The 12,668-nt window shown below is 32.8% G+C and overlaps 1 protein-coding gene across 5 annotated transcripts in view; it reads right to left on the bottom strand.

Annotated features, from left to right (window-relative positions):
* Nucleotides 1-630: 630 nt before the first annotated feature.
* LOC119642360 (glucose-6-phosphate 1-epimerase) overlaps nt 631-12,668 on the bottom strand; it is a 22,760-nt gene continuing 10,722 nt past the window's right edge. For all 5 annotated transcript variants that reach the window (XM_038041498.1, XM_038041497.1, XM_038041496.1 and 2 more), the window contains 6 exons: nt 10,692-10,743; nt 4,862-4,920; nt 4,644-4,800; nt 4,397-4,577; nt 4,016-4,324; nt 631-970 (listed from right to left, as the gene is read on the bottom strand). In XM_038041498.1, coding sequence (XP_037897426.1) covers nt 923-970; nt 4,016-4,324; nt 4,397-4,577; nt 4,644-4,800; nt 4,862-4,920; nt 10,692-10,743 — 806 coding nt within the window. In that variant the 3' untranslated portion in view covers nt 631-922. The remainder of the gene's footprint in view (nt 971-4,015; nt 4,325-4,396; nt 4,578-4,643; nt 4,801-4,861; nt 4,921-10,691; nt 10,744-12,668) is intronic.

The raw sequence follows: 12,668 nt of genomic DNA on the forward strand, positions 1-12,668 counted from the left end.
CTTTCAATACGTGTTACTTTCCACTTGCGATTGGTTTTCAGCTCCCTTGTACGACGTACGATCAGAAGTAAGATAGGCATGGACGTGCAATGACATGAAAAGATTAGATTAAAAAATAAACAATTCAGAACTGACTTCGAATACACAGTTAAAAGTTGTTTTAAAAATAATTTAGTCGCCGTAACGAAGCGAAGCCAGGAGATCTTCAGATTTTTGCTATAATACTAGATAGACCTGCGCACAGAAAATAGTTTTATGTCCATTAGAGATACAAGCAACTGTTAAAGCTAAACTCTGCGTTCCAGGTTAGACGCATATATGTTAAAAAAATATAAAAATTCTTTACGATACAGAGCGTCTCATAGCTAAATTAAAACTAACGAAGGAAATAAGATTTTTCATTTATATTTTTGAATAACAGTTATCATTTTATTTATTGCTTACTTAAACGTGCTGATCGATCATCTAAGTTAATACAAATAAGGATTAAGAAAAAAATGTCATATTTGTTAATTTTTAGTACATATAAAAAATATGAATCGTTGTCTTTTTTAATTATTTTTGATTAATAGTTTTGCCTTTCTCAATACATTTTAACATTTTATGCTATTTAAACAAAAATTGATGGCATTTTTACCTATTATACCTTTTGTTTTTTCCTTTTTATATTTCTTTTTTTTTATAGTTCATTACATTGACGTTATGTAAATTGTTGAGCTGTTTTGATTAGGATTATGTTATGATTTTAAGTTGCATTGTTTTTAAATATATTTTAGTGTTTAACGTTACAACACTTTTCGTATACGTATGTATTTTTTGTTTTTATGTATATGGATTAAAGATACGTGATAAAATTGTTGTTGTTGGCATTGTTTTAATTTTGCGAATCGGTTTACCTCAAAGGGTTCCGATTCTTTAAACGCTAGCGGTTTCTTTTAGTCTTTCTGCTAACATTACCCTCGATGATAATCTAGATGAATTAAAACGAACATATATGTTAAAAAAATCAATATATTTTCAAAATAGAATGTGAACATATAAATATTCCTTGACTGATTAATTTTCGTATATCTTGACACCTCCTATTTGGGACATTTGAACATCTGAAATACATTTACATTAATAATAGTAAAACTATAATTCTACAATTTATTTAAATAAATGAACAATAAAAGTTGAATAGCTTCTTTGCAAACGTATAAATTGGTGCCGATAAAAAAAAATTAATTAAAACGAGAAAGAAAACTATATTCGGCCGTGGCCGAACCTTTTATACTCATCACGTGATCCTAAAAAAATAGGAAAGGACTAAATGTTCATAGTCTACAATATTGGATGGACGCGGTTAATGTTTTCTATTTTTAGAATAATAGTGGAAATTCATAGAATATATATTTTGTAATTTATGACAACAAAAAAAACGGAAAACAACGGCGGCCACAGTTTTGTTACATGGATGTGGGGGCTTTGTAGGCATGCTCATTGAAAAGCTTACGTCATTTTCAATTCCTTGCAATTATAAGCTATATCTTCATTTTCGCGAACCGGAGAATGTTTACCACAGATACTACGCTGTTGCGCAGATGGAGAGATGGAAAAATCAATGGACGGACATACTTACGCGCATTCTGAATATGAAACCGGCCAAGAATTTACATACTCTATGGAGTTTTTTAGGCTTGTCTCTGTGCGTTGTAAAAGTTTAAAAAAAAAATTGTGCCACACTATAAAAGTAAATAGCGATTTCTTCCATTTTTGAAGGTAATTTAGTTTCGCCCACTGAGTAGAAGTGCAAATTTTTGTACATTTATCTCTTGTGATTTATGAGTAACGGGCAAAACACCACTTTTCTATTCCTTTTGAAAAACAGAGGTGCTCTCAGTTTATGTGGTACTGTACACGTGCCCATTGTCCGATTTGGCTCATTTTCAATACCAACCTTCAAACCAACCTTCGTGCAAAAAATCCCAATGTTTTTGCTAGCTCGCAAAGCGACAGCTTCATTTTTGCGGAGAGGAGAATATTTAGAAGAGACTTTACACAGACGGACAGACAGGCAGACGAGCATGGTTAAATCAGTTCAGAGTTCAACGCTGATCCGGAATATATATACTTTGCGGGGTCTCTGCACCTTCCTTCTGGGCGTTGCAAACATTTTGACCCCTCATTTTTCGGTGATGGGTATTAAAAACTTAAATAATTGAAAGATTGTGTCTACCTAAATACATTAATGCTCTTTGAAAAGTTAGAGTTCGAAATTTTAGTGCACCGAAAGTCTCCTTTTTATCGGTCATAAAATTACATTTGTTTCACAAATGCTGATTCATGTCTTTCTGTTAATCCCCCACTGTATACTGTGAAAGTTATTAAGCATTTTCTGAGTAAATTGACAAAACAATTTGACGATGCGATTTTTTCAAAGCTTGGCGAAGGCAATGGTGTAAAGTTGTACGTATATTTAACTAGCAAAGATACAAACCAAACACTGTTAACAGGGCTTTGTTATGCCGTTAACCGAGTTTTCTTTAATGGAGTCGCGGAGAGATTTAAAGCAAAATTTAGTAAAACTTTTTCAGGATTTTTTTAGATACTACAATAAAAAATGCGACTTTATCTTAATTAATTAAAACTTACAAGGCTGAAAAAGTGAAAGTTTACTTAACCATTGTCACCGATGCAAGTGATGCGAACAAATGAAACTAATATCACGTAGATCTTTTATCAATGACCAATCCAAGCTATATATATAATGTGAACTTGCAACAAAAAATGTAGGCAAATTGTAATGTTCACATATTACATATATATGTATATATCGTCTTTCCCTGCTCATTACGCAAACTAAGTTATGGTTGTATGAAACAGGGAATGTAGGAAAATGATAAGGTTCACTTATTTTTTATTATTTTATATATATATATGAATAAGAAATGAAAGTAAAGAATTCTATATTATCAGAAATAAGTTTCCTAAAAATTTTGCTATCATTTTTCGAACATTATAGAGTATAGTGCACTTATTTTCTCTCTTCTCATATTCCTTTGCTTTTAAAAGCAAAGTTTGGTATCTGCTGTCCATAGTCGCTATCCCAACTTCAGAGTACAGTGTATGTACTTTCTCTCTTCTTCTATATCTATTTGATCATCGTTAGAGCAATAAATGCCTTTATTTACATTTCTTTATGCACAAACATACGAAACAGAATATTTGCAATGAGAATGAAACATATTCCAAATGCTTAATATTGTTGCGAAACATTGTTTCGGAACATGATGCTAAATATGATAATTTTCAAAGTTCACAAACAAGATGTAACAGCAGCTATGTTAAAGCGTGAAGTTATTTTTAAATTTAACCAGCAAAGATACAAATCAACAATTTTTCCCCGAACTGTTCATAACTATGATGTACAGTTGGAATGGTCATTGATCAAGTATTGCATCACTTGGATTGGTAACAGTGACTTTTCAAAGTGTGCTATGCTATGAGTAATATGTAAGCAGAATAGATTTTCAAGTGCCAAAAAAAATTTTCCCCAAGAACTCTACATAAATGTGATAGACAGTCGGATTGGACATTGGTTAAAGATCTATATGATATTAGTTTCGTTTGTTCGCATCACTTGCATCGGTGACAATGGTTAATTAAACTTTCACTTTTTCAGCCTTGTAAGTTTTAATTAATTAAGATAAGGTCGTATCTTTTTATAGTATCCAAAAAAAACCTGAAAAAATTCTACTTTAACTAAATTTTGCTTTAAATCTCCCCGAGACTCCATTAAACAAAGCTCGTTTAACGGCTTAACAGAGCTCTGTTAAAATTTTTTGGTTTGTGTCTTTGCTCGCTAAATTTAAATATAACTTTACACCTTTGGCGAAGTCGAAGAGTCCTACAACCTTTGATGTTCGTAGACCTTACCATTTGCAAACTCAAGAAGTCAATCGCGAACTTACACAAAAGTCCTATGTATTGCCATATACGTTTGTTTAAATAGTTATACGTGAAATAAACTTACTTGCATTATCTGGCTCGCCTCGAAAGCTGTGCCTGGCAGTAATATAACTGGTGACGAGACATGACCAGCCTCCACACACAACATGTTAGGAAATTCATCATCGCCAAAATCGGTGATTTCTCGCGCCTTATCGACCCAAGGGTTCCATATTACGGTATCGGGAAAGTTATACTTATGTATTCGCATTTTACGACCGGATACTACATTCGTTACAATATGTTCTTGCGGTGTATGTTGATAAATCCTATCGGTCCATTCATTAACGGCGACAACTTCGCGACCTTCTTGATAAATAGCACCATCACGAGTCTTATCGTATAGAGTAAAAAAGATTTTAGTATAGACTATAGAATAATACGAAGTTAACAAATTTCACGGTACCTTATCTATGAATGTACAACCATGTAATCCGGTAATTTGGCAGCGCCTAACATCAGGAACTTTTAAATAAGTATGCAATAATAAATTGAATGTAAACGATAATTCCTTACTAGGATTGTATACTCCTATATGGAAATGTAATTCCTTTTCACGTAAAATTAGGCGATACGTTATGCGAAATCTACAAACAAAATTAACATATACTCGAATCACTCAAATTTGCCTTTAGTAAAATTTCAAACCCTACTGGTAATTCCACATGGATCGAGTAAATTCATTATCCATGAGGGAAAATATAGCCTCGACGTCACCGTTATGCAACCTTTCGGGAGGCCTTTCTAAATTCCAACGTGTGATGCGGGCAAATCCATGTTGTGCTCCGAACGACCAGGCACCATATTGAGCTGCCATGTAAATACATAACTGTAAATGACAAATTAAGAGTCCTAATTTAAAAGTACTTACGAAATACGAATGACACTCCTCCACGTATGGACCTTTTGCCGTCAAACGATGCCAATTTACTGCGAAGAACCCAAAAAAAATAAATAAATAAAATTTAAGCTAAAATTAGCCTTATATCACATGGTATTAGAAGGGTCTGAAGTTATCTTTAAATGTAACTTTTCAAATATTAATTAATTTACGTAAAGACTTGTTTTGTCTGTAACATTTTGGGAAAAAATTCTCAAAAAGTTATATTTTAACTATATTTTGACTTAAATCTCTTCGAGATTTCGTTTAACATAATTCTGTTAGCGGTATAACATATCTCTGTAAAAAAGTGGTGTGTCGTTGCTAGGTATATTTAAATATAACTTCATATCTTTTGATATTAGATGCGTGTCATTAAAATAATAGTAACTAAGTTTTCACTCATTTCATTTGAAGTTATATCCGAGACAACGAAATGACAAGTGGGCCAACACATCGTTCCAAGTTCCAGTTAGGAAACTATTGCGCAATTTAATGTTTGTGTTATCAATAACAGTAATAATGCGATTAATCATTATTTGTTGGGGAAAAATTCTTTTATTGGTGTTTTGCAATTGTAACGCGACGATTTATTTAATGTTGGGTAAAAATGATTAATTTCTTAAAAGTTTCCCTCTATATCTTTTTTGTGAAATCTTGGTTTCTTTTGTGCATTCGTTTTACGTTCCCTTTTTTTTAACAAACTCTACTTCACATATATTTAAGAAATATCATGCATCCCTTTTTACATATATTTTTGTCTTTTTCCCTTAAAAAAACGTAAGAAAAACTAGCAGATTTGTGCTACAAATAACAAAGAATCGTCTGCGTTCTTTTTTCTGAACGCTGCTATGAGAAATAAAACGTAATTACATTACACTTAGGCCAAACTTCTGAACAACTTTTGTTTTTTTTTTTTAAATAAGCATATTTTTAACCTTAGATATACGTGTTTTCTTCATCGAAAACATAGGAGAGCAAGCAAAATACGTACGAGAGCAAGCAAGGTACGTCATATAAACGTAAACATCCTCTTTTAAAATCGTAACATAAAGGATTCTGCCAGACGTAACATGTACATTGCATATGCAGAAAGCCCTGAAGCATTTTAGTTAAATCTAGCTACCTTAAGGAATTGATTAAAAGTCTGAAATCGAAAAATATAAAAATTGTAATCTCCCTGCTCTAAACAAGGTCTAGAGTCGTACTAGTCTTCCATAAATAACAAAAATATTAACATTACGTTAATTTTTGCACATTTTCAAAAAAATTTAACTACTACGGTATCATATTGGATAACGCTGCGACTTGTCCCTTTCAAAACATAATTTAGACTTCCCGAGGCCTACATCATTGTGTATCAAATTTGAGAAAAAGTTGTGTTAACAAAAGATTTCATTTAACTCGTGGCAGATAAAGATAATATAAATGAAAAGTTTCCCTTTCCTCTTTTCATTAAAAGTTTTCGTCTTTCAAAGGCAAATTTTGCAATTGGTTTTGGGAGGCTGGCCTACAAAATTTCAGCGGACTACGGGTGACGCTGGATACCTCGAGTTAGGTGCACAGGAAACGCTATTGGCGGAATTACTAAATTATGACGCTCATGGACACGAAGGGTAATAGATCATGGCACGACATTAGTATCGACCGTAAACTCGAATATACAGAGTGCCAATATCCTGCTCGTGCATATATTTGATGTGATTTGACTTATGTAATGTTTTATGATGACACCTGGTACATGTCATTCTGTAGAATGCTGCCGATGAAAACTGATGCAATTCAGCTGACAATCAAATGTCTCAGGACGTCGAAAAAGATGTTGCGAAAATAATTTTGGGCCATATACCGCGAGAACGATTCGAGAAGTCCGAGAAACACTCAACCCGGCTTTGCTACACTTCTCAATATACATCTTCTCATTTACGCTTTTTTTAACCGATAACTTATGATGTTTCTGAGCAGCGCTTCCACTTTCTGCCCTTGTTCATCTCATTCGATGCCTATCCTATTACGGTCAAAACAATGGTATTCTCTTTAAATAATCATTCCCGCATGTTGTTAATTCTCTTTAATAAAATTGCACAAAAAACTGACCTTATTACGCTAATTTAAATAGGAATTAAAAATAAGAATTTCAACTAACTGAAGATCGCTCCATAAATCGTTAATTATGAGCTTGGCAAACACTTTTAAATTGTTTCCCATCTTTTCGTATCTGCGGACAAGTCAAGGTAGGAAGATATAGAGCTAGGCAAGGATAAAAATTCATTCGAAATTTTACTTTAATCAAGGATATAGCGATTATGTGTTTCGTCCTATATATATCTGAATTTTACCAACAAGTTATGGCGCCGTCTACACACCAATTTTTTGTGTAGCAATGAGCTAATTGTGATTATTGTATGCCTATTAACTGATCTTCTCTATTTATAAAACGCTAAATCTAGTCTTGGAATTTTGGAACGCTCGTTTGATTTTTCTTCTAATCCCTCCATAGAATTAAAGCTCGTTAGGTTGTATCTATCTACATTTTGTCCTTCTGTTACAATATTGTGAACATGTTTGCTATTTTAATACATATTAATTAAATCGTATTTTCAAATGACGCAGACATATATAGGAACCCTACTAGTCAGAAAATAAATATGTTAGACGTTAATGAATGATAAATATGTTTCGAAAACAAGAAGTTTCTTCTTATAAATTAACACTGTGTAAAACAGTCTTGACAGTTGAATCGAAGATTGTGGAAATCTCATTCAGAAGTTTCTCGCAGTTGTGTGAACAACGATAATCGTTCAAGGCCCTCCTTGTTCACATGCGAAGGATGTGAAAACATTTCTATATATTTTCATTAGCGTAGACATTCATGCAGAAACGTGGTTTATTAGTGCTGGAAAAAAGCTAAGTAGCTAAGCGTTGATCGTTATTGGGACCTCATTTTAATGAAAATTCAAATTCGAATTGCACCCGCCAAATTCTGATATTAGCAGAAGCAGAAAAATTAAAAGAGAAACACTGATTTCAAATTATTCTCGTCGTTTAGTTATGACCTATAAGAAATGTGCGCCAAATACCTATAGAGGGTCCTTAAAAGTATGGTACTAAAGGGATCCCAATTAGCTTTCTAGCTCTCAAAAAAGATTTATGTTATTTTACTATATTTATCTGAAAGGTGAGCTTTTAACGTTCGACCTAAAGCATATCCAAATTTCTTGTTTGTCATTTTTTTATATTGCGTAAGAGAAAAACTACTAAAGTTTTTGTTTTGAAGCCCAGAACAACCATTATAAAAGACAGGCATATAGAATATGCCGTTAGTAGAGTTAGAACAATATAATGGAAGCAAACACACAGCAAAAGAATGAAAATGCAATGGACTAACTTGAAAAACAAAACTTTGCTCCCTAACAACCGAAATATTCAACCAAACAAGCAATCTACCGACCGACCAGCCAACCAAATAACAAACCAACCAGCCAGAAAACCAAGCAACCGACCAACTAACTAAAAACTAAGCTGTGTGCAGAAAAACAGTTCAAAACGTTTAATACGAAAACTTATGGGAAAAAAGTATCAAAATGATACCAGTAGCGGCAGCAAAAGCATCTACAATAACTACTACAACTAATGTCATATTTTGTTTGTTGTCTGCTTACGAATAGTTAGCTAGGGATGATATCGAATGAAAACGGTCAAAGCAATGAACGCAACGCAAGTAAGGGCACAAGCATACACATATTTATACTAACAAAAGAAAAAACAATCGTGAGCAAAAAGTTAAACAACAACGAAAGTTGGCGGTAGCTCGGATTGGCCAGGATTTATCGATCTAAGCGCGCAATTCCATTCATAAAAACCTTGGTTAGTATTGTTTTGATGTTGGCGACGTCTGCAACAGCAACGGCCACGAACGCAGAGCCATATTGCGCAGCTACAGCGGCGTAAAAACTCACATAAAGAATGTATTTTTTGAGTTTGTTTGGAAACATGAATAACACCACAATCAGCATCACCCGTTCATTACTACTGCTAATGCAATGACGTAAGCTTTTAATGGCTTAGTGAACAAATGTTGCGTTCAAACTTGCTTGCCACTGTTTGTCTATCTACGCGAGAGATAGTCGCCTCCAATATCGTTGTCGTTGCCTTTGTCCATTTGTCTTTCAAGCAGCATCCGCCTTTGTTTGCTTCTCAACTTTTGTACGGTTTTTTGTTTCTTGAGCAGCTTCGTACCCAGCATTAAAAACCGAAGGCATACCAAACTTCTTTATCGGTTCGTAACAAACGAAATATTATTTAGAAGGTAACTGCTTCTTCAGCTGCTTGTATTATGGATCGGCCTATTTGTCTGCTCGTATGTGATTGAAAAATTGCACTTACTTTTAAAAGCCAATTTCTCAATACAGATTATTCATTCTTGCATGACCTACCGACCTATTTAGAGTCCCTGTCTGTGGCTTAAACTAATTACAGCAGTAAAAAGATTACGAAAGTTAGACGTGAACAGTCAATAACCGTTACCCTTTGATACAAAATATAAATAATTTTTCCTCATTGTATTCAAAATAAACTATTAACTTCGAGGCGAGAATTTATATGTTTTGTAAATTGATTAAATAAAATGAAAATGGGCAGAGGTTTATAGGTCTATACGGCATTTGGAACAACAAAGAAGCTCTGTCCTGGATTCTAGATAGATTATTAAAGATAATAGTAAGAGCAGGTTTAAAAATTCTATGATGTTAAAGAGAGTAGCCTAGGATGAATTCAGACCTTCGTGCTTATTTGCTCATCATGTGTATTTCTAAAGTAGCGCGAATTTAATTAATTTTCTTTATTCTTATGAGATGCTTTCAAAAAATTGTAATATTTATACCCTACACCACTTATGATACGGGATACATTAAGTTAGTGTGGTCGTATGTAACACGCAGAAGGGTTTAGATAGATACTGATCCATTCAGAATCATAATCTGAATTGATCTAAACTTTGGACTGGCTTGAGCAATTTTTAAACCCCCTCATTTAACGAAGACTGAAGTTCATACTGCAAGAAGGTACAATTTTCAATGCTTCATGATGAAAATTATATCATAAAAGTTATTTAATATAAAAAATTAACTGTGTCCAATTTGGATCATCTCGGCAAATTTTTTGGATCTTGATGCATTGTAGAGCAGAAAAGCAGAAAAGTTTTAATATATGGTAATGAATATTAATCCATAATAGTAATTTCATACAAAAATGGGGCGTTATAAAATGTGGACCATCTACGCTTATTTTTGGAACCTGCCCTATGTAAGGATTAAGCTTATAGTACATTAGGTTGCGTTTTGGGCCCGCTGCCCCATGAATACGCACGTTTGCCTCACTGTATATAAGATATTCCAGAAGTACTAAGTAGAGTAGAGAGTTCGGAAAAGGGTTAATTTCTAATATTTTCTGTTTAAAATCAATTCATAGTAGCGTTTCAGCTACTGGTGGTGGTGGTTTGAAGGGTGGTGAATTTGGATCACAAAAGTCCATTTTTTCGGACCCCAGTATATACAAACTCTTATGTGGGAAGAAAATTGCACTTTCCAAATAATATATACCTTTTGCAGTATTATCACCAAAACGACGGGCGAAGTGATGTAAAGTATGTAATAGTCGGCGTTGCTTGATTATAATGTTCTTACTTGGTGTCATTGAATTTATATGTTTAGTTTAAGAGAATCTGAAAATTTTACCCTGAATTATATCTATTGTAAGAATGATAATTTACGGATCATAGACCGACATTAGATATAAGAAAGAGAAATTAATAAATACACACCTTACAAACAATTGTTCTTGATTATTTACACGCCATGATACAACCGTCGCACCTAAAATAAAGAAAAAAAAATTTAGGTATTATTTAGCATTATTACTTAGCACATTCACGTTTGAGCAGTGAAAAAAAGCTATTGACCTCAAATAAAATTCGTGTACCGTGTTAATTTTTCGAAGGAGTCTAGTTTGCAGAATTTTTTATTTTTGCTCATATTAAGCAACTATTTTTGTGTACTAATGAGAATGTAATAATTAACTTCTCGTAATTTTGCATGAGAAACCGTAACTAGATAGCGGCTTCTCCGAGCGAAAGTATTACTTTTAGTCCACGACACAATATAAGTCCCTTCTCTAAAGAAAGTGCCAATGAATCTATTGTACCGTTAATCGACAAATAGCACCATCATATGGAGGAATCAAGTGTGTGCAGTGTATTATGAGTTTATGACTTTGAACTGCCAGCTAGTCCCAACTGTTACAACTGTGACGAACTGCGTACTCTATGTTAGCATAGTACTAAAAGAGGTAATATGATGAAAAGAGGTAAGATGATGGTCGATTATAAACCGATCGAAGAAACTTGGGAAACGTTGAACACGTTGAATACTCCTCTCACTTTGTCCCCTGTACATTGATTCTTTTGATGAACGCTTGACTTACTGTGCGCTTGAATAGTGCCCCAAATTTTCACTAATGTTCAAGTGTAAGTTTAGAAAGATGGTTATCTTTTTAGTGATTCGCGACAGACAATATTTTCTTATATATTTTACACACATTGTATACATAACATTTTTTTTCCTTATAAAAAATTTTACTAGAATATGATTTAAACTTATTTACATTCTCAATTCCCGTTTTGCAAATCATACGGATTAATGGATAATGGAAGCAGTTCAATACACTATTTGGGTACATACTAGTATAACATTCTTCACGAGATGTCTGGTTCTTATTTCTGGTTGTTAAATTTAAAATGTACAAGTACGGAAAATGAATATCCTTTTCCCCCCTAATCCTTTTCTGCCTACGTACGATTTTATTCGCCAAATGCAATGTAATCTAATGCCATGCACATTTGCGGAAAATTCTTTTACATTAATCATGCTTCTAATTATTCTAAACTTTTAAAGTTTTTTTTATAATTATATTTGTTTAAAGAAATTAGAAAAAGATATTATATAATCTCGAAACTGAAATGTATATGTACAACAAGATATAATTTTTGCTTTAATAGATAATTTAAATCCAACAATTCAAATGCATTCGTTAACCAAACAGGCAGAAAAAATTTAGAAATATTTAAACACAAACGCCTCGACAGATTACATTGCTGGTACGATGCTGTTTAGAGTATATTTATATTCACGAACAATATAAAAACATATATAAGTAAATTGAAAATTACAAACTTAAGCTCAACCCACATCTAAAATTATAAATAATATAAAATATAAATAAAAGAAAAACAATAAAACGAATATAAAGAATAAAATCCACTACAACGGCAGATAAGTTCTTTGTGAATTCACTCCTTAAAGTGATTGAGAAAAACAAGAATGAAGTAATACATACGTGTACAAAAAATCCATTTCAAACAAATTACAGGCAGTTTCAAAGAAAGGAAAATTTTTCATTTATTTTAAAAATCTTATAGAGGTTTCAAATGAATAAAGCACTGAATATAATGTTTGCGCAACATAATGTTACATAACGCTAAATAAGCGTTTATATAAACGTTAATGAAGCGCAAAATTAATAATGCGAGAATTAATAAGAAGAAAAAATGTTTCTTCCATATAGAAATAGATAGCAATATACTTCGACTTCATTTTTCCTTTTTTTTTTTTTTAATAAAAATTAGCGCTTTAATACCATATTGTGCTTTAATCTAAGGGTGTGAAGATAAATTCGAATTTAACTAGTAAAGACACCTACCATTTCTGTTAACATACCGCTGTTAACGACTTAACAGAGCTCA

This window comes from Glossina fuscipes, unplaced genomic scaffold, assembly GCF_014805625.2.
Source record: "Glossina fuscipes isolate IAEA_lab_2018 unplaced genomic scaffold, Yale_Gfus_2 222, whole genome shotgun sequence".
NCBI classification, from domain to species: domain Eukaryota; kingdom Metazoa; phylum Arthropoda; class Insecta; order Diptera; family Glossinidae; genus Glossina; species Glossina fuscipes.